This window comes from Castor canadensis, chromosome 9 (assembly GCF_047511655.1).
Source record: "Castor canadensis chromosome 9, mCasCan1.hap1v2, whole genome shotgun sequence".
Classification (NCBI taxonomy): domain Eukaryota; kingdom Metazoa; phylum Chordata; class Mammalia; order Rodentia; family Castoridae; genus Castor; species Castor canadensis.
In genome coordinates, this window is record NC_133394.1 from 111411214 (window position 1) to 111434764 (window position 23551).

General features: G+C 36.7%; 1 protein-coding gene and 1 pseudogene across 3 annotated transcripts in view; both read left to right on the forward strand.

Moving 5' to 3' along the window:
• Nucleotides 1–2400: 2400 nt before the first annotated feature.
• Nucleotides 2401–23551, forward strand: part of Aasdh (aminoadipate-semialdehyde dehydrogenase) — a 28384-nt gene continuing 7233 nt past the window's right edge. For 2 of the 3 annotated variants that reach the window (XR_012435807.1, XM_020181770.2), the window contains exons 1-10: nt 2401–2578; nt 3026–3180; nt 4859–5103; nt 6975–7095; nt 10281–10591; nt 12396–12588; nt 17222–17743; nt 18273–18465; nt 19769–19884; nt 20829–21624. Coding sequence is in view for 2 of the 3 variants with exons in the window: in XM_020181770.2 (XP_020037359.1) it covers nt 4859–5103; nt 6975–7095; nt 10281–10591; nt 12396–12588; nt 17222–17743; nt 18273–18465; nt 19769–19884; nt 20829–21624 (2497 nt within the window). In the remaining variant the exon portion in view is untranslated. The other variant, XM_074042196.1, reaches the window with a different exon arrangement.
• Nucleotides 22387–22594, forward strand: LOC141411091 (U2 spliceosomal RNA; annotated as a pseudogene).

Here is a 23551-nt window from a genome sequence, read left to right on the forward strand (position 1 = left end):
TATCTTAAGTTAGGGATTCAGCTAGGCCTGACTTGAACTGCCTTGTATCATAATCACCATGATTGTCCCTGACTAACTCTGACTGCATTCCCTGCAGTTTCCTAGCACACTATAAATAAACAAAAGCATTAGAAGGTATGTGGGCTTTACCACCCAAACCCTGGTGCCATCAGTGCCAGAGATATGTATGACTTCCTTGATACTAGTTTGAGACAAACCAGGTATGTTTTGACTTGGACAAAGTCACTTTTGTCCTAACAATTATACAAGCCTCTTCTGACCCAGTTTGTAAGGATCCGTTGGTCTTGCTGCTGCCCAGAATCATGTTTCTTTGGTAAGTCCCCAGTAAGTGGCACGCTGCAATCCTGGTTCTGTCTGCTCCTTTCTGTAATCTCATGGCACCTCATAAACTGGCACCGGTCATTCCAGAACATGTGTTTACCTTGCTAAAGAGTGACTACAAACCAGGTGTGACTGTACACAACTGTGATCACAGGCAGGCAGAGACAGGAGGATCTTGAGTTTAAGGCCAGCCTAGGATACATAGGGAGATTCTGTCAAAACCAATAAAAAACAAACACCTTACTCTTATAATATATGTCACTGAAGCCTCTTAACTCTTTTAGCAGGAGAGTGCCATGACTAGTCTGGTATGTTTTAGAATGATGAGTCTGAATTATCAGGTCAATGGGTATTCTCAACAGTCTTCTACATGTGTTCCCTCCTTTAAGACCCCCTAAAATGATGACAGTAAAAGGATTTTTGGGGGGAGGGGGTGCTGGGTATTAAACAGGCATTTGTGCTAGGCAAGTGCTCTACCACTGAGCTATATTCTCAATGTCTCATAAAGAGATTGTAAAAGAATAAACAACCTTCAAGTATAGACAGTAAAGGGAATAGAAATAAAGTTCTAGAACCAACAGCAAAGGGCTCAACAATTTGGGAAAGCTAAATTCAAAACCAGTCACATACAAAGCCAACAGTGGATCCTATTTATATCAACAGTCCCTAAAAATCTCAAACTGGCTACTTGAAGTGTAGGGGTAAAGAGGGGGGAAAAAAAAAGGACTGAAAGTTCCTTAAGGAACGAGTTCTATCCTTTTAGAACCCTCCCATTCCTCAGCCTAGGTTTGAAGGTTTCTTTGTTCAAGAGGGAATAAAACAAAGTCTTTGTTTAGAGGACATTAGATACCTAAGAAAGGAGAATTAAATGAAAGTTATACTGGATTGAAGCACCCTCCACTCTGAAACCCTTCTCTCCCACCTGATTTTCAACAAACTTGTCCAAAGGACTCAGGTTGCAACTTTAACATGTGAGCAATAATTAAGGATTAGACACCTTAAAAATACTTCTAACTTGAAAGACCAAGGCCCAAAACCAATAGAAGAAAAGAAACTGTAAGGAAATAGCAAGAAGAAAAAAAAGACTTTTTGAAACTATCATTAATATCAAAAAGCTGGCCGGGTGTGGTAGTGCATTCCTGTAATCCCCAGGACTGAGGTGGAAATATTAGGGTTCCAGGCTAGCCTGGGCTACAGATTGAGACCCTGTGTCAAAAGCAAAACAAGAGCTAGAAGGTGATACTGCAATAAGAAACAGCAATACAGAGTCAATTGGGGCCAAATAATATTGGAAAGTCTTTCGGAAAAAGACCAGGAAAGACCTGAACCAAGGAGGCAAAAGAGATTATGATGACCTTTTAGAAGGCCCTCAGGAAAAGACTTTAAATCAGCTTCACCGTTGCAGTCCAAGTCCCCATCAGTCTTGGGTATAGTTTCAGAAAATGTCCAGTGGAAGCCCGGCGCCGGTGGCTCATGCCTCTTACACACACACACTCCAGTGAATATAGCTCTATCACTCGCCTTTTACACTATTTTCCTATCAGTCTTAGATATTTGGAAGCGGGAGGGGGCAGAGGGCTGGGGTTTGAACTCGGGGCCACACCTCCAGTCCATTTAGTTCTGGTTATTTTGCAGATGGGGTCTCGCGAGTTATTTGTTGCATGGGCTGGCCGCTCAATCTCAGCCACTCAAGTAGGTAGGATTTACAAGGCGTGAGCCAACTGGCGCCCGGCCTCAGCCTTAGATCTTTTTGTCCCCACTTCCACGGCTGCTTAAAAGTCAAAAATCTCGCCTACAATTCCTGGCAAGTAGGAATGGTTACGACTCCAAGCTCGTCTGCTCCAAAGTCCTCATAAACCCTGTCCCACACTCAGCATGACCAGGCTAAGAAACCAGACTCCGCAACACTTCTCTCCAGCTACCTCCACAGCCTCAAGACCCGAGGTACAGGGAAAGGGTACCAGCCCTCCGTCGCTGGCGCTGACGTCAGCGAGGCGACACGAAAATTTACGTGAGGAGCCGCGCGGCTTTACGGCTGCTGGGTAGCTTTACGGCTACTAGGTCGCGGCTGCGCCCTCTGAAAAGGTTCCTGGGCGGAGTCTCAAAAAGGTCTGAATGGGTCGGACGTCCACCCCAGGCCTTGGTTTTCTGCTGAGTGGCGATCGTTGACAAAATCCCGCGGGGATTTGTGAGACGTGCGCCAAGTGTGGCGGGGCCTGAGTCTGTTCCCGAACAGGTTTGCTCAGCTTCAGGACTCTTCTGGGCTGGGAATGGAGGCTGTGGGGCGTGGCGAGCTAGTGTGGAGCAAACTGATGTGACCCTTGTGCTCTTCTTCGAGTCACCTGCCTTCTAGTGTGGTGTCGCAGAGCCACACCAGAAAGAACGCTTTGGAAGCTGAAAAGTGCATTTTGTTAATAAACGCAATCCAGGTGTCTATCTCATAATAAACATAGTTGCCGAAGGGTGGATAAGGGAAAAATTAAGTTTCTAGGTTACTTTATCTATCTTTAAAATACTCAGTAACCTAGGGAGGATCCTTAAGTTAAAATTTTAAATTATTTTTAAGTTTTAAATTAAAAATTGGCTGATGATCAAATAGCTTCTAGAGTTGTAAAAAGTAGCAAAAAATTAATACCGTTACATATCAAATATTTATCACATACTCCTTTCTTGTTCTTTTAAGGCCGCAAAATGACTGGCGTCGAATAAGTGTTCTTTATTGGAAACAATGTGTATTTATGATTTAATGAATGAAAACCTGCGGCTGAGTTTTGCCACTGGGAACTTGGAAATTAAAAGTAGGAAAGAAACATCTTAATTGTTGTATAGATATGTGTGGTGAGTGTTATAATTTCTCATGAAATGGCATTACTTTGATGTGAAATAATTTTAAGGATTATGATGTATTAAACAGATTTTTTCTCTTGTGGAAAACGAGCTGTTGTACATGTTTTTGCATTCAAGGGAGGGGGAAAGCACCTTTGGCACCTAGACTAAATTTTTATAAAAATACCTCATAATAATACCTTACATAGTGTAGGCAGTTTGGTATTCATGTGCAGAAGAGGGAGGCAGGTGCCTTTCTTGCCTACTTTGTGTTGCAGAATCAACTCCCCACAGTTGTAATGCATGCTGTGGTCCTTGTACTTAGGTAACAGTCATTTATAGGTCTAAGGAAAAGTTGAAAATTGTATCTTGTGTACCACAGAAGAGCTAATATTACAGAAATGATTACCAAAAGGGAACCACAAATATTAAAATTATCTTGTTTTTGAACTTCATATTTAGAAATTACAACATTTTCAAATTTTATGGGTTTCAGCAGTTATTGGTTCATTTTTCTTGATTTAAAAATGTTTTATGGGCTGGTGGAATGCTACTCAAGTGGTAGAGTGCCTGCCTAGCAAGTCTGAGGCACTGAGTTCAAACCCCAGTACCACAAAAAAGAAAAGAAAAAAGTATTTTATTTGCTCTAATTGTTATTTAAATGACATGAATGACAATTAATTTTATTTTGAACCAGTAAGAAAATCAGTTAGAATAAGTGTGAACAAATATAACACTTGAATAATGAAAATAGGCTACTTGGTAAATATTTTCTGTGAAATATGGAAAATAGGGTTGGGAGGGAAAGTCACCTTAAAGGAAACACTTAATTGTTGTGAGGGTTTTTGTTTGTTTGTTATAATTGATCCCATATTTAGAATCTAAATTTAAGAGAACTTATTGTCAACTTAAAAAACAAAATAGAGAATGAAGAGCTTGCTTCTTAATAATTATAAGAGCAACTTCTGAATAATATAATAAATAATGGTAAACACTATTGCTGTATAGATGGTCTAAAACTGGATGAATATAGTGTGAGGTTTTTCGGTTTTCTATGAAAGCTTGATTTCAGGGCTGAACATGCAGGGTGCTTGCTTTGCAATCATGAGATCCTGGGTTTAATTCTCAGCACCGAAAATAAAAAAAAAAAGATTTTGCTTTCACTTCAATTTAGCGCCTATACGAATTTCAAAGCAGACTTCATTTACATTAGTCTTTTTTAATTCACTGTTTAGAAGTTTGACCACTATATTTGTAATCTGTAACATTAACTGAAGGAAAATTAATAGTGTAGCACTTAAATTTTGTTTTATGGTTTAATTTTTTTTACTTTGTGTTTAGTTGATAAAAAAGTCTACATTTTTACTGTCTCATTCTCATTTATGTATATCACGTCCGTATCAATGTTTTTTAAATCTCTGACCCAGTGTTAGACCATATCAAAGTGCAGAGCTTCTTCAGTTATGTATTTTGGATACAGCTTTTTGTTTGTTTATTTTGTTTCTTGTGCTAGGAGTCAAACCAAGGATCTCAAATGCATTTGAGAAAGGCTCGCCTTCTATAACTGAACTACACATTCAGCCCAACATAGTAATTTTTGGGAGAAGCAGTTAGAGATTTTTCGTCTTCTCTGCCCACTAATGTCCCTAAAACTCCCTGTCCTCCTCACGTTTCTGCCATCCATGTTTAGATGAACTTCAGTGAAATGACTCTTCAGGAATTGGTGCATCAGGCTGCCTCCCTTTATTTGGACAAAATAGCTGTATGTTTTGATGAATGCAACAACCAGCCTCCAGTTTATTACACCTACAAGACTGTAGTTAATGCTGCTTCAGAATTAACAAATTTTTTGGTATCACTCTGTGACTTTCAAGGAATTCGTGAAATTGGTCTCTACTGTCAACCTGGGATAAACTTACCCTCCTGGATTTTAGGGTAATAATTTTTTTAATAAATTTCATATTTCTCTGAGCTAATTTATAATATGGCAAGTTACTGTTCTGTGTACTATTAGATTTTTCTTTTTCTTTCTTTCTTTTTTTTTTTTTTTTTTGGTGGTACTTGGGATTGAATTTAGGACTTTGTGCTTGACAGGTAGACTCTGTACCCAAAAGGGGCTTCACCCTTTTTTGTTTTGTCCACTTTTGAAATAGGGTCTGGAATTTTTGCCAGGGCTGGTCTGGATCCCTACCTCCTGTTTATTCTTCCTGGGTAGCTGGGGTGGCAGGTGTGTACCATCATGCTCAGCTTTTGTTGGTTGAGATAGGGCCCCACTAAGTTTTTGCCTGGGCTGGCTTCCCTAGCTCCAGGCTTGGAGTCACTCAGCCCTTTTTCTTTTCTTTACTTTTTTGATGGTACTAGAGATTGAGCCCAGAGCTTTGTACATGCTATGCAAGCATTCCATCACTTGAGCTACAACTTCAGCCCCACTATAGTGTATTTTCTGCATTGTTTGTTCAATTCTAAAGAGGCTCAGCGTTCACTTTTCTCCTAGTAGTATTTTTAACTATTTAAATAATCTGAGCTTATTTAGGAAAGAAATTTTCACCAATAGAACGTTTGAATATCTCCAAAATATAAGGGTTTCATTAGTCTGTCAAAGGAAAATAATTTTACTAGTTTATAATAATGTGTTGTTAGATTAAAGAAAACAAGGATTTCAGATCTAATACAAATGTTTTAGGTACTGGGATAGTCAGCAAGTGAATGAATGAGAATATTAAATAATGGTCCATTAAATTTAAATTGTGAAGGTTGAGGATGTAGCTCAGTCATAGAGCATTTGGCTGGTATATGCAAGGCCCTTGTTTTGATCCTCAGCACCAAAGAAGGAAAGAAAAGAAAAAGAAATATGAATCCATTGCAAGACACTAAGATACTCAAACAAGTATTTATAAGATGTTTAATCATTTAAAATGTTACAGATTATTCTCTTATGGTGATTTATGTTCTATGGCACTGAAGTAGATAAAGGCTGTCCAAGAATTATAGACGTTGATATTCGTCCCATGATTTATGTCTTAGTAGATTCACTGTGTAAGACAAAAAGCATTCCAAAACTTACTCATCACCAACAAGTTTATTGAGAATATGAAAAGATCTAGTTTCCTCAAGGTGTATCTCAAAGAATTTTTAGTTACGATGACTAGATTGTCTTTAATCTTGTTTATATGCATTGTTACATATGAAAATTTAAAGGTGGCTACCCCCCACCCCATCATGTATCCTGATTTTGGTGAAATACATCTTTTGTATTTCAGTGAGTTTCATATGAATGTTTAGCTTCTTTTATGTTACCTTGCATAGACTCATGAAGAAATTAGACTGTGCTTCCTGTTTCGTATTTTAGTAGTGGCCAATGAACCAAGCATATTATACTGTAATACATTGACTTTTTAAAAATCTTTTATTTCACTGGGCACCAGTGCTTGTAATCCTTGCTACTTGGGAGGCAGAGATCAATCAAGAGGATCATGGTTCAAGGCCAGCCTGGACAAAATGAAAGCAAGACCCTATGTTGAAACTACCCAATACAAGAAATAGACCGGCAGAGTGGCTCAAGTTGTAGAGCGCCTGCATAGCAAACGTGAGGTCCTGAGTTCAAACCCTAGTACCTAAAAAAAAGCACCACTTTTATTTCTTCATAATAAGTGATAAGAACTTAACATAGGACTTTATAATACTCTAGGTATTCATTAAGAACAAGATAAAATAATAATATTTATAACCAAAGAAATGTTATGGAAAACATTGGTAATTTTTGGTTGACAACGTATCCTGTGCTGACTCTGTACTTGTTTCTTTAGAATTCTCCAAGTCCCTGCTGCTTATGCTCCTATTGATCCAGATTTACCAGCATCATTATCAGCTTATTTTATGAAAAAATGTAATCTAAAGTATATTCTTGTTGAAAAACAGCAAATTAATGTAAGTCCATGTATTTATGTGTGTCTGTTACATTATCTTTTTTTGTGGCAGTATGGAGTTTGAACTCGGTGCCTTGAGCTGGTCTACCACTTAAGCCACCCACCCAGCCCTGAATTTATCTTTTAAGAAATTCCCCTCTCCCCTGTCTTGGTTCTAAGTTTGCTAACTCTGACAATGTTTCTCAGTTTCAGCACTGTCAATATTTTGGGTTGAATAATTGCTTGTTGTGGAAAATGCCTTGTACATTATAAGATATCTAGCATTAGATACCAGTAGCACCTCCCAATTGTGACCGCCAAAAATGTCCAGACATTGCCCGTGTTCCCTGATACTCTCTGCCCCTCAAATTCCATTGAGGAGCACTTCCATTCATGAAAGTATCTTCTAGCCTTATAATAATGTCTGTGCATTGTTCTGAATTTCCTTTCTGTTTCCAAGTATTTTCTATATGGGGAAATTTTTATAAATGCTTGAAAGTTTTATCTTCATGTATTTATGACAATTACAGTGGTCAAGAACATTAAAGAATTGTAGCCAAGCTTATATTTCGCAAAAGAGACTGGCCCTTAGATCAGACCTTTCTGGAAAGCTAAATTTATTATTGTTATTATTATGTGCCTGCCAACAAAAGATGTAGCCAAGAACCAGCCCATTGTTCTTTGTTTTCACTGGTGGGGATCAACCTCAGAGTTTTACGAATGCTGGACAATTATTCCACCACTGAACTACATTTCCAGCCCCTAAGACTAGTTTTAAAACTTGTCTTTTAGTGCGTGTGTGTGTCTGTGTCTGTGAGTGATGCTGGTAATGGAACCCAGAGCCTTGTGCATGCTAGACAAATGCTCTACTCCTGAGATACATCCCTAGCCCATCAAGTTTCATTACTATTTCTTTATTTCTTATGTATAAAATCTTGTTTTACCAGAGAGGAAGAACACTATATAAGATACACTCAACTTAGCCTGCTTTTACCCATTTCCATTATGAACCAATTTATATTTGAGAATAAACTAAATATACTCCGTGTGTGTTTGTATGTATAGACACAAAGGAAGTATCAAGAGCTTGAGGTCTATGGAGAGCTCCCTAGAGAATCATGAGTATTTGAGTAAGGTCCCTAGAAAGAGAAAGTGTTAATTTGGTTAATAATTGTTTAGGAATAAACATTTGTCAGTATCTGGCCAAAGCTTTTTCTTGTACTACTCGAATTCCTTTTTGTTGGTAAGTAGGCAAAACTGAAATGGAGCTAGAATATTGATTTTTTCTTAAAAACCTTGGTGAAAGTTTTATAAAAGAGGGGGTTGAGTGTGAGAATTAACTGTCAATATCAAGATTTGGTTTTTTGTTTTGGTTTTTTTGCAGTAATGGAAAGTAAATTCAGGGCTTAGTACATTCTGGTCAAGCACTCTAAGCAGCATACCCTTCTGTTGGTATTTAGTTATTTTAGATAGTCTTGATAACTTTGCTTAGGCTAGCCTTGAACTCAGAAATCTTCCAGCCTCTGCCTCCTAGCTGGGTTACAGGCATACATACCATGCCTGGCTTTTGCTTTTTTTGGTCTTCTCTGTTTGCCCAGCACTCACTAGAGCAGTAATTCTCAGAATGAGATAGTTTTACCTCACAGGAAATGTTGGTCAACATCTAGAGATACTTTTGATTGTCATGATGGAAATGGGGGTGCTACTGGCATCTAGTGAGTAGAGATTAGGGATGGCATTAAAATCCCTACAATGCTCAAGAAAGCCTTCCACAAAGAATTACGTGGTCCAAAATGTCAGTAATGTTGCAGGTGAGACCCTGTACCTGATAGAGAACAGGGTATTTGGGAAGGCATTGATATCCGTAAGCCCTCCAGCTTTTCATGGTGTAGTTGGAGAAATAAGGTTAATATTACTGAATCTCTAAGGTCTATATAGTGTGATATGGTCCTAAGAGAAGTAAATATAACCTAGTAGATATAGTTAAATTTGGAAGAATGATTTTTGGCTAAGTCTTAAAAATATAGGCTTTTACTTATTTATTTTTTAACATTAGAGGCCGTACTACATCCCACTTCTAATATACATAAATACAACACAAACATACACTGGAAACACTGCAGCCTCATGGGTTTTGATGTGTTTCCTTGTTATTTATGTTGATTTCTTTAATGTGAAAACTTAGGTTTCATTAAGCTGTTTTTTAAAACTAATTTTTTCGGCAATATTGGGATTTGAAGTCAGGGCCTTATGGTTGCTAGGCAGACACTCTACCACTTGAGCCACTCTGCCAGCAAGCTGTTTGTTTTTTCACCAACCTGAGTAGTTACATTCAAAAGAACCTCACTTTAAACATGTACAAGTTGAATTTTGCAAACTTCTGTAGCACTTCATCTCCATCCACAGACTCGCCTGAGTCAGAAACCCAATAATCTTCTAACGGAACATCACTATGTCCTTTGATTCTTTGCTTGTAGACCCTTTCTGTCCACTCCTATTGCAAGACTACGTCAGGCTTATATGACATACCAGAATTATTGCAAAAGATTCATTAAAAGACTCACTTAGCAGAGTCTTGATTTTCATTTTACCTTGTTGGAGTAGAGTCTAGTCCATGCTGTTGACACCTTTAGTTGGATCCCATCACTTATAGGTTAAGGTCTAAACTCCTTTGTGCTAATTGTACAGAGTAATTAATGATTTGCATTTCTTCTCCTATCAGCTTCATAACTGGCCCTCTCCTCCAATTCTGCACCTTACTGAAATGCTCACTTTTCTCCACAGTACCAACTTTCTCAGGTCATATGCTCTGCATTGGTTGATTCCTGAAGTGCTTGTCTTTATTATTTGGCCAATGCCTGCTTATATTACCTGTTAAGCATCTTGGATCTTTCATGCAGAATTAAGTTTAGCCTCCCCTGTCTCCATTAACATTTTAAACATACATCATTATCACGTTGACCACACTGCATTGCAGTTGCATTTTGTTTTTATAGTTTGTTTATTTTGAAAGTAAGTTTTAAATAAGACAGCATTTTCCTCTCAGAGATGGCTCCTTTTTCTTTTTTTTGCTGGATACATAGTAAGCAAGTACTCCCATCCACCCCAAAAAACCATGTTGAATGAGTAAATGAATATTTCATATTACTTCTATAAAAAAGAATGCCTCTAACATTAATATTGTAAACTTTATTCCCTGTCTAATAGAAATTCAAGTCTTCCCATGAAACACTGAACTATGACGTAGTTACAGTAGAACATAATGACCTAGTACTCTTCAGACTACACTGGGAAAATGTTGACATGAATTTGATGCTAAGTGATAGAAAAGAGAAATATGAAAAAGAAAACAGAAAAACCAGCATTAATTCGGAGAGCAGCAATGAAGAAAATGAACACATGGATGTGAGGCTAAAACATTGCTTAGCCTATGTTCTGCATACCTCAGGGACTACAGGAACCCCAAAGATTGTCAGAGTGCCTCATGCATGCATACTACCAAATATCCAACATTTCCGGTAAGTTCTAAACTTTGAATCTTAGAACTTTTGTTTTAAGCCAGATATGGTGATGCATGCCTGGAAGCCGAGGCAGGAGGATTGTGAGTTCAAGGTCAGCCAAGACAACATAGTGAGACTATGTTAAATGTTTATTCCTATATGGATAGTCCTAAGTAATTGGGTCTGTGTTGTTTTAGCTGTTTCTGAATTTTAGCTCTCTGTAGATAAGGAATTTACATGTTGATCCAGGCCAGTCTCAGAACAAATGATACAGTTAGAAGCCTTCTCCCCTCCCTCACTCCCTTCTTTCCTTCCTTCCTTCCTTCATTCTGACTGAGGTTTGAATCCAGGTCTCCATGCTTGAAAAGCAGGCACTCTACCACTTGAGCCACACCTCCAGTCCATTTTGCTCTGTTATTTTGGACATGAGGTCTCACCAACTATTTGCCCAGACTGGCTTCAAATCTCAATCCTCCTGATCTCAGCCTCCCAAGTAACTAGAATTATAGGCTGAGCCACCAACACCCAACCACTTTTTAATTATTGATAAAAAAAAAAAAAGAAAGATTTTCCTAGTAGAGGTACCAGGAGAGAGATGGGAGAAAGATTTTCCTGTGTGAGTGTGTCAGGGCAGGATTGAGGAAAGAGTTGGAGGGCAGGAGCCTGTAATACTCAGCTGAAGTTTGAACTTAATCATTAGATGATGGGGGCTCATACATATTTTTGTCATTACAAGTTTTACACAATTTTAAATTTTTTTTTTTTTTCCTTTTTTTTTTTCCGGTGCTGGGGACCGAACTCAGGGCCTTACACTTGCCAGGCAAGCGCTCTTCCACTGAGCTAAATCTCCAACCCCACAATTTTAAATTTTTAAGCAGAATTAAAAAGTAAAAAGAATTATGCTAGCGGTATACCTCAATAGTAGAACACTTGCCTAATGTATACAAGGCAAGTAAAAAAGATCGAGTGAAATTAATTTTAATATATTTTAATTCAGCATAGATATAATATTTTAGTATAAAATAGATGAAAAACATCATTAGTGAGTTATTTTACTCTTTAAATACTAATTTTCTGGTTTATATTCTACACTTAAACATCTCAATGTGAACTAGCCACATTTTTATTGCTCAGTACATATTACTGCATTTGATAGTGCAAGCAGGTCAAGAAAGAGAGAATAGCTGCACAATATAGAGAAGGGTGACTGTTGTGATTCCAACTATGGACTTGTAAGTTCCCAGGTATGAGGACAGCTGACAGTGGGTAGAGATAAGTGAATAGGAGGTAACTAAAGTATTCTTTTCTACAAACTGGTTTAATGAGAAAGAAAGATGACATTCCAGGAAGGGTGTAAGTTTTATAGGCTTAAAGTAGGGAATTGGTAGGGAAGATCTGTTCGAATAATGAAATAGTAGGCATACTGGCAAAGGAGTAAGTGCCTTGAGAAGGGAGGGCATGGCATTTAAAATAGTGGAATTCCTCTTCTTGAAAAGAGGCGTATTATTTTAATATGTTATTAAGTATGTAAGTATTTTATGTACTTTACAAAAATTATTTTCTGTTAGAGGAAACCATGAATTGTAATTATCATATGAAACAGAAGGCCAAGTCATACACTAAGAGTATGGAAGGTGACATGGGGACTGACTTTTAATCCTTACTTTTAGAAGGGATTAATAACACCATTTTTGGTTAATCTAAAAGAAGAATACAATCTGGCAACATTCAGAAACTTGATCATCTAAGGATGATCTTTTTTAGGATCTGTGTTTTCGAGATATTACACGTATTTCTTATAACTGCTTTCTCTTTCCCTTAGGGTACTTTTTGACATCACACAAGAAGATGTTTTGTTTCTGGCTTCACCTCTGACCTTTGATCCTTCTGTTGTGGAAATATTCCTTGCTCTATCAAGTGGTGCCTCTCTGCTTATTGCACCAACTTCTGTCAAGGTGCTCCCATCAAAATTAGCTGCTGTTCTCTTTTCTCGTCACAGAGTGACAGTTTTACAGGTACATTTTAGAAGCAAATGAAATGTTTTGCCTTTCATTGGTCAATATTTATTCCAATATTCTTTACAGTAGATTAATAGTAACAATATAGCTAGATTATCAAGGTTTGTCACATATCTATTTTAAGATGGAAAAGATCAGTTAATTCTGCCCAGAAAATTATTTTACTGTGTATTTTGTGCAAATAGAATAACTTGACTTTGATTCAAATCTGTTTGGATATGCCATTGGAATGTCTTCCAACTTAAAACTTTGAGTGTATTATGTTTCCTACTAAAAACTTATATAAGTAAATTATGAGTTAGGAATTTAGATTTTTAATTTTTACAAAGTATTTGAAAAGTATATGGTACACAAGTCTTAAGATATTGCATTATAAATGGTGAAAGAGACTGCAGAGAATTAAAATTATAGGCTCATTGTGGTATGTAGATGTCTTAGTTACATGTTTAACTGCTGTGATACTCAGGTTTTATCTATAAATGGAAATAGTACCTACTTCATATAGTAGTAGGAATTAAATGAGATAGTATGACATGGTTCCTGGTATATATGTGTTTCTATCCGTGAAGATTCCTATAACAAAATACCAAGAACTGGGTAGCTCATAAATAACAGAAATGTATTTCTCATAGTTCTGGGACCTGGGAAGCCCAGGATCAAGGCACTGGTAGATTTTTTGTCACGTAAGGGTGTGTTCACTAATTCATAGACCACTGTCTTTACTATGTCCTCTCATGATAGATAGGACAAAGGGTGTCTCTTGGCTTTGTTTTTTTTTTTTTCCTCCTCAGTTTAACAGTTTTATTAAGGAATAGGTGCTATACAAAACACCAAATATATTTAAAGCATGGAATTTAATGAGTTTTAACATATATGTACAATCATGAAATCATCACCACAATCAAGATAATGGACATATCCATAATCTCCAGAAGGTTTCCCCTAATCCTTAATTTTTTTTGTTTCAAGTGTGGCAAGAACATGAGATCTGTTGTCTTAATAATTTTAGTATAGTATTTGTAACTATGGACACAGTGTGTATGGCAGATCTCTAGAATGAATTAATCTTGAAAACAAACTTGAAAAGCTCTCACTCTCCACCTCCCCTTAGCAACTGCCAAACACCATTTTATTTCTGCTTTTATGAGTTTGACTATTTTACATACCTCATATAAGCAGAATTCTAGTTTTTTGGGGCCTCATTTATAAGGGCACTAATCCCATCAATGAAAGGTCCCATTTCCTACTTTCATTGCCATTGGGATTAGCATTTCATTATGTCATGTTTTATCAAGTGCAATGAGACTCAGAGGAGTATTAAATTTTTGCGTGGCTCAAGTGGTAGATTACCTGCCTGGCAAGTGTGAGACCGTGAATTCAAACCATAGCAATGCAAATAAATAAATACATACGTAAGTAAGTAAATAAATAAATTTCTGCTCCAAAGACAGTATTTGACATTGGAGGCATGGCTCTAGTAGTAGAGCACAGGACTTGAGTTCAAACCCCAGCACTGCCAAAAAAAAAAAAAAAACAACAACAAAATTTGATTTTTTGGCTCTTTTTAAGGCAGTGTTTTCATTCTAAAAATAGGATCAAGTTCAGTTTATCTCAGGAAATTATGCTTGATTTAACATGTAAAAATCTATTGATATACATTACATAAAGAACAATGGACCTAAGGAATATATCTGTCTTAATAGATACAGAAAAAGTATTTAGCAAGATTTAACACCCATTTATGATTAAAAGGAAAAACTCTCAACAAACATTGAATATAAGGAAACTTCCTCAAAATAATAAAGGGCTTCTGTTTAAAACAACAATAACAAAAAAACTTCAGCTACCATCATACTTGATGAAACACTGAATGCTTTCCCCCAAGATTGAGAATAAGGCAGAACTGTTTGGTTTTGCTTCTTCTCTTTTCTACTGTTGTGGTGCTTCTAGCCAGTGCAGTAGGGAGTTGGGTGGGAAGGTAAGAGAGAGTGACTGAAAGATACCTGTATTGGCCAGAAGGAAATAAAACTCTTTACATGCTGATGACATGATACTGTACATAAAGAAATCCTGAGATAAGTAGTATCAGGGAGAGGAAGGAGGACTTCTAGAACTAATAAACACATTTAGCAAATGTGGAGGATACGAACTTAATATTAAAAATCAATTACATGTGTGAATATATTATATATTCACACAGATATTAAAAGACTTGTCCAATGAAAACTATAAAACGTTGTTAGTAGAAATTAAAACCTAAATAAATAAGCATTCATATTTATGGTTTGGAAGTTTCAGTATTGTCAAGATTGCATTCCTTAAATTGAAATTAAATTAAGTATAGTCAGTTGCTAACAAAATCCCAAAAGATATTTCTGTAGAAATTGACAAGTCAACTTAGACACTGCTTTTTTCTTTTCTTTTTTTTTTTTTTGCAGTACTGGGATTTGAACTCAGACCTTACACCTTGAGCCACTACACCAGCCCTTTTAGGTGAAAGTGTTTTTTTGAGATAGGGTTTCCTGAACTGTTTTGCCTGGGCTGGCTTCAAACTGTGATCCTCCGGAGTAGCCAGGATTACAGGCATGAGCCACTAGTGCCCAGCAGAAACTGCTTTTTCTAACAGCACTGACTCTTCACCTGAGCCTGCAATTTTCCAGAGGTTAACTAAAAACAGGATAATAGCCCAATATTCTGGGCCTATTTTACATGTTACACCTTTTGATTGCCTTGGATTCTAGGACTACTTACCTGATGGATAAGTATCCTATGAGAAAAGTAAAACTATTTCCCAAGCAACAATGACTTTCTTATCTCTACAAAGCCTCCATCTCACTAATCCTGAGATAATCATCAATGTATAAAACCTTTGGCCAGCACTGTTTAATTATGCATACCTCTTGTCCTCCTGCCTCATTTCTTCCTCCATTTAAACTGAAAGCTCATGTCCTTATCCCAAAGGATGGGCTGAAATGCTTACTCTTACCTCTTCCTGTGTATGGGAAGTGTGAAACTCTCCTTTCTCTGCTCTTCACCACTACTGGTCTCTTTAATTGATGTGTTGGGGTAAGTGGGCAGACCTTACATGTTGGAACCTCTGAAGTTCTGGAGTTAGACATCTATCCTAGGACTTCCATTATAATTTTAGATTTTATATGGAAAAGCTAGAACCAGTCCCAGTTTACACAATGATATACTACTTAGCCAAAAAAAAGGAAGGGAACTGTTGATATCCTCATGAGCATAGATGAATTGTAAAATATTTATATTGGGTGAAAGATAACAGTTCAAAACACAAGTACGTATTATCACATTTATATAAAACTCTACAGTTGAGTGAAAGACACCAAGTCAAAACAAGAGTACATATTATTCCATTTATATAAAATTCTAGGGCTGAGGAGTGATTAAAATGGTTAAGTGTCTGCCTAACCAAGCAGGTTTTCCATTCAAACGCCAATACTACCACCTAACAAAAAATGGTTCTAGAAATTGTCAACTAATCAGTAGTGTCAGAAAGTAGATCAGCAGTTATCTGGAGAAGGACTCTAGTTGGAGGGAAGAATTACAATGCCACATAGGTAATTTTAGGGTGATGTATATTGTCACGGTCTGAATGTGTCCCCTCCAAATTTATATATTGAAATCTCATCCCATTTTGTTGGTATTAAGATTAGGCCTATAGGAGGTAACGAGGCTATATGGGTGGAGTCCTCATGAATGGGAATTAGTGCCCTTGTAAAAACGCCTGAGGGAGCTTGTTTGTTCCTGCTACCTTGGGAGGACATAGCAAAAAGGCATAGTCTAGTCTGTAAAGCAGACAAAACCATCACTAGACTCTAAAACTACCTGCACCCTGTTCTCTTAGACTTCTCAGCCTCCAGAATTGTGAGAAAAAAATTCTATTTATAAAAGAACCCAGTGCATGGTATTTTTGTTTAGCAGCCTGATGTATGACAGGTATTTGGATTATGATGATAGTTTCAGTGGTATATACATATATCAAAATCTATATGAAATTATATACATAATAGTTTATTATGTCAATTATACCCTATTAAAGCTGTTGTTACAAATATTAATACGGTTTTGCTTAGGCACATTTTTTAATCCTTTTATATACTTTTTATGTGTAGAGCTTATGGAAAAAAGTAATGTAAATTGATTTTATAGATTTTTGTCCTTTTTAGCTTTATATCTTTTCTTGTAATCTATAGGACTGGGGATATAGCTTTGATTGGAAAAAAGTAATATAAATTGATTTTATAGATTTTTGTCCTTTTTAGCTTTATATCTTTTCTTGTAAGCTATAGGACTGGGGATACAGCTTTGTGGTAGAACACTTGCCAAGCATACATAAGGCTCTGAGTTCAATCCCCACAGCCACACAAAGAAAAAAGATTATACAATGAAACACAACTAATATGTTTGCCTAAGTTTTTTTTTCTAAAGCATATCCTTACCTACATTAAAAAGGTAATGTTTGCTCAGTTTCCCAAATATGCCATTTGATAAACACAGCCTGTATTTCCATATGGCCTTTAATTATAAAGTTTTGAATTAATTATTACAGTATTTACCTTTTTTAAGAAGTAAGGGGAAAGAAATAATTGTTTAAATATATTTACAGGCAACACCAACATTGCTTAGAAGATTTGGATCTCAGCTTATCAAGTCAACTGTTTTATCAGCCAGTACTTCTCTTCGAGTGTTAGCTCTTGGTGGGGAGCCATTTCCATCATTGACTATTTTCAAAAGCTGGAGAGGGGAAGGCAATAAGACACAAATATTTAATATTTATGGCATCACAGAGGTGTCAAGTTGGGCCACCTTTTACAGGATTCCAGAGGAAAGTTTTAATTCTACTTCAAAATGTGAATTGCCTGTACAACTGGGATTTCCACTACTTGGAACACTAGTTGAAGTCAGAGATACAAATGGTCTCACAATTCAAGAAGGCAACGGCCAGGTATTTTTAGGTGGGAAGAACAGAGTGTGTTTTCTTGATGATGAAATGACAGTACCTCTTGGCACAATGCGAGCCACAGGAGACTTTGTGACTGTGAAGGATGGAGAGATATTTTTCTTGGGACGAAAGGACAGTCAGATCAAACGTCATGGCAAACGTCTTAACATTGAACTTGTGCAACAGGTAGTACTATTAAATATTTATTAATATATATAGGCATTAGAGGCAGCTTCCACCAGTTTTCTATACCAGATTCTCTACCAGTGTACTTACACCTAAGATAGTTGAATCAGTAATGAATTACAATAAAAGATGTAGAGGGGCCAAGTATGGTAGTTTATGCCTGTAATGCAAGCTACTTCTAGGAGTATAGATCCAGAGGACTGCAGTTGGAGGCCAGCCCTGGCAAAAAGTTAGGGACCATCTTAATCAGTAAAGCTGGGCATGGTGGCATGTGCCTGTTGTTACAGCTTTCAGGAAGTGTAAATAGGAGGATCATGGTCCCAAGTTTATTTGCTTTAGGAAGCATTATTTTTGAGAAATGTTTACAGACCATGTGTTCTAGTAAACAGTAGTAAATGATTTTGTAAATATCTCTGTATTCCAAAATTTAATTGTTTCTCCCTATTGCAGGCATAACAAATTTGAGCATTTAGGAAGTTCATTTTCAACTGTCCTTATTAGCAAATGGATAATTGAAAATTTCTTATAGGTTGCTGAAGAACTTCAGCAAGTGGAATCTTGTGCAGTTACATGGTACAATCAGGAAAAATTAATTCTCTTCATAGTGTCCAAAGATGGCCTAGTAAAGGAGTACATCTTTAAAGAACTACAGAAACATCTTCCAAATCATGCCATCCCAGATGAACTAGTTTTGATTGATGCTCTACCATTTACATCTCATGGTAAAATAATTTAAAGCAGATCTTTTTAGTGCTAAATGATAGCAGTTATATTCATAGCTAGTTTGATGGCTTCATAAATACTATTATATATGATACTAGCTTTTATTATGGTAGATCCTCTGTTAAATGCTTTGTATAATTAACTCATTTTTATCTCCAGAATATCCTATAGTTAGGTGATATTATTCCCATTGACAGATGAAAATAAGACTTAAAGAGGTTAGGTAATCCCTCCCCCCCAGATCACTTTGCTGGTTAGTGGTTTTTAGTCAGGGTTCTCTAGAGAAACAGAACTAATGTTAAGATGGATATATAAAAAGGAGATTTATTATGAGTAATTGGCTTATGCAGATATAGAGGCAGAGGAGCACCAAACTCTGCGTGTAAGTTGGAAACCCAAGAAATCTGGTTGTATGATTCAGTCTGAGTTTTAAAGCATGAGAACCAGGGGAACAATGGTGCAAATCCCAGAGGGCAGGACATGATAAGGTAGACTTCCCAATTCAGTGAGTCACAAAAAAGGATGAATTCCTTCTTTTACTGCCTTTTGTTCTGTTCAGGCACTCGAGGGATTGGATGATACCCAACCAATTTGGGAGTCCCATCTCCTTCCTGTTTTCTTTACTGAGTCTGTTGATTCATATGCCAATCTCATCCTGAAATAGCCTCATAGACATACCCAGAAACTGTTTAATCCTAATAATGGGTCACCCAGTGAGGTACTCAAGTTGACACATAAAATGAGCCACTACAGAGACAGGGTTGAAATTTGCCTAGTACTATTTGGGTTCAAAATATATACTCTAAATCACCATGTTATATTGCCTTCTCAGATTCGTTTTTATTTAATATATACTTCAAAGTGTAGTATTTTGCTCAGTTAACAATGTTTGTTTTAGACAAGCATTATCTCCTTTCATCTGTAATTCACTATATTCTTTGTAGCATTGGACTATACAGAAGTGATTGTGTATGACAAACTAGTCTATGTAATTTCTAAGCTTTACAATAAAAACTAACTGTATGTGACTAATAAAAATATGTAAGGGATCTTAGTTCACAATTTGTTTTCATTGTTTATTTATGGTGCTAGGGATTAAAACCACGGCTTTGTGCATGCTAAGCACATGCTCTACCACTGAGCTGTCTCTCTATCCATGAGGTAAAAAAAATGGCAGTGTTGGAGGTTGAACTAAGGACTTCACACAGCAGACACTCTGCCACTTGAACCACTCTGCCAGTCCTATGAAATAAAATTTTAAATGTTTATTTAAAGCATTTGTTATTTCTGTTTTATATTAAGGCAAAATTGATGTTTCTGAGTTAAACAAGATTTACTTAAACTACCTAAACTCAAAGGCTGAGATTAAACTCCATGGAAAAGAAGATCTTTGGGAAAAATTACAGTATTTGTGGAAGGTATAACTTTTAAAATACACTTTTTTTAATTTATAAAGAGTTCATTTTAAGGAATGAGCCTATCCTATTAAGTCTGGTCAATTTCCTAAGAAAGCTACTGCTGCCCAGATGTCAGGTAGTACAGCTTCATTTATTCAGTTTACATCAAAATAAAGGTTAGATTCTGTAAGATTAAGCTCTCCACAAAGAAATTTATTGGGAGTGAGGAAGTCAAAAAAGGCACAAGTGGACGAAGCTTGTCTTTGCGTAACTTTTCCGTGAGAGGCAGTAAGTACCACAACACTGTTCAGAGCTGAGGAAACAGCCAAGTTACGCTGCAGCACTATCTGCTACCTGTTACACTTACGGTCCTCTCATTAGTCCACAGAAACTTGCAGCAGCTGCCTGTGTATTTCTGCTTAAGGGGATTTTGAAAACTATCTCAATAAGTCAACAGTTTTTCTTAGATAAATTAATAGATTTTTTTAAAGGATTCTGAAAAAAGGGTGTAATTGTTTAGTTTTGTCTAAAAATAGAGGATGTTTAGCCTAAAAATAGAGGATGTTTAGCTAAGTCTAATCCACTTCATTTTTAGATTATTGTAAAGTCATTTGGATTTATATGAAGTAGATGATGATAAATATTATTCCTGTATTATAGAAATATCAGCTACTGGTATCTTGAGATCTTTATAATTCGTAAAACAGATGTCTTTGTAACATTTTCCTTATTTTATGGTAGGAAAGGGAAGTATATTTAGCAGTTACAGAGTTTTGTGGCAAAATTGGTAACATAGTGACGATCTTCTTTTATATAAAGAAAACAATTTTAAATTTAATAAGTATTTTTGTATTTTTATGTTTCTATCTTTCATGTCAATACTGTTATCTCTATATATAACTTGTACGTGATCAAGTCTTTTGGTTTGGGGCTTTTACTTCACCATTTTTTCCTTCTCTCCATAGTCTATTCTGAGTCTCTCAGAAGATACTTTGAAGGTTCCTGATGAGTCACTCTTCTCAAATAGTGGTGGAGATTCCTTCAAGTCTGTACGGCTCCTCAATGAGATTGAAAGTCTTGTTGGTACCTCAGTACCTGGGCTTCTGGAAATTATTCTCAGCAGTTCCATTGTAGAGATTTATAATCACATTCTTCAAACAGTGTTTGTGGATGAAGACCTGACATTCAGCAAGAGGTATGCCACAAAAAGGAAACTCAGCAACATGAGTCAAGAGGAAGCAACTGGAAAATCTTCACATCAGAAGTCTAGCTTGCCTTTAAATTATGACAGTGAGACAACTGCTTTTATTGCACTGAGCCGAGGGAGTCAGATTCTGTCTCTGAATACTGATAGGTTTTTAACTAAGTTAGAACATTGCCTTCCAGCCTATTCTTCTGATTTAGTTTCACAGACTAATATTCAAAAGTTGAATAGCTTAAATTCTCCTGCTCTTATTGGGAAGTCAAAAGATCTGTCCTGTGTTGCAAAAGTTTCTGAAGAGGAAAAACCTGTGATAGAGGCTGAGAAGATGGAATTTCGTGTGAGGTGGAAGTCAGACACAGGCAAATGTGTAGATGCTTCCCCTTTGGTTGTAATACCAGCTGTCAATAAGTCATCTATCACTGTGTACATTGGTTCCCATTCTCATAGAATGAAGGCAATTGACCTTTATTCTGGGAAAGTGAAATGGGAACAGATTTTGGGAGATCGAATTGAATCCTCAGCGTGTTTGTCAAAGTGTGGAAACTTTATTGTAGTGGGTAAGTTTCTGAATTTGAGGTTTGTGGAGTTAAGTTGAATTATCATATAATAATGCTGGTAGGACCAATTAAAAAAAAACCGCAAACACACACTTATGTATGGTGGTTTTGGTTGCTGACAAAGAATAATAGTTAACTCTGTTCTGATTAACAGTATTGGCCTTGGGATCAGAGTCCCTGGAATTGAACATAACTCTCTAGTTGTTACAAGGTCTGTGGCCTTTGGCAAGTTGTTGAATTTCTTAGAACCTCAGTTTTCTCATGGATACAACAGGAATAATAATAAAACATGCTGCTGTATCATACTTTACCCTAAAACAATGACCTATGGCAACAAACATTATCTCAGTTTCTGTGAATCCTGACCCATTCATAAGCAGCTTACTGGTGGTCAGGATCTCATGTTTCTGTAGCTATCTGAAGACTTACTTGGGCTGAAAAATCTGCTTCTAGGATGGCTCATTCATCTTACTGTTAGCAGAAAACGTCAGTTCTTTGGTAGTTCTTGACAGGAAATTTCAGTTTTTGCCACATAAGCCTTGGTAGACTGTGTAAGTGTCGACACAACATGGCAGCTAACTTCGCTCAGAGTGGGAGATTGAGTGAATGACTTCGTCTCTAAAATTGCATGTCATGATTTTTGCTTTATTTTTTTCTTTAGAACTGTATAGTTAAGTCCAACCCACATGGTGGAGAGTTAGACTCCATCTTTTGAAGACTTTCTTAGGATTTTGTAGGCATATTTTAAAACCAGTACCATCACTTGCTGCTCAGCCTTTTGGCTAAGATCAAGTATGGTATCTGTTCTTACCAGTTTAAAACCATCACAGTTGTAATAGAGCTTTTGAGAGGATTATGTAAGATAATTATTTAGGAGGCAGTTAGTGCATTGCCAGGCACAAGTGAAGTGCTTAGTTAAGTGTTAGCTACTAGCTGTAGCTCAGTTTCATTGAGGTACAGGTGACTTACTTTACTAGGAATATGAAGGTCTGAAGTACAGTGTCTCCCTCTGACTACCACTCTGTTTACTCCCCAAAACTACATTAGGTTTCATTAGGCTCATGGAATCTGTCAAAGCTTTTCAGACTAAGTGCTTAGGAACATATTTCCCTGCTTTTGCTATCCTTGCTGTGATCTGCTTGAAACTGATTTTTGTCTTTTTGGTTGATGATTTTTTTAGACAAAGTCTCAGCTCAGACTGGCCTGGAACTTGCTATGTACCCAAGGCTGAACTTAAACTTGAAATCTTTCTGCCTCCCTAGTACTTGAATCTGATTTTGATTCTTCCCTTTTAAACACCTGCATTTTGAAAATTATACTAGGGAAACTTTCATTTATACATGCGAATATACATTGTAGAGTAATTCCCATCCATAGTCAGTTCATTGAGAATCCTATTTGTATCTTGAGCAAAAATGGTGATGTGCAATTTAGAACCTAAGTCAGAAAAGGTAGTGAGTATTCCATTGTATGCATGTGTCACAGTTTGTTTAGACATTTGGGTTGTTTCTAGGCTTGGCCGTTATAAATAAGAACTGCTATGAACTTTTATGAATAGAGTTTTGTGTGAACATATTTAATTCCACTTTGCAACATTACCTTAGGGAGAGAGGGTTCCAAGGTTGTGTAGTTAAGTGTAGGCTTAACTTTATAAGCAGTGGAGGAAAAAAGTAGAAAAATTGTTTTCCAGAGCAACTGAACTATTGTGCATTTCCACCATCATTATAGGAGAGGTTTAGTTGCTCCACATCCTAGCTACCACTTCATATTGTTAGTTTTAATTTTTTTTAAAAAATTATTATTCAAATAATTGTGGAGTATATTTCGTTGTGGTTTTAATTGGCATTTCCCAGTGATTAATGGTATTTAGCAGCTTTTCATAAGTTTGTTTGCAGTCTTTACCTTCTGAAGTATCTGTTTAAATCTT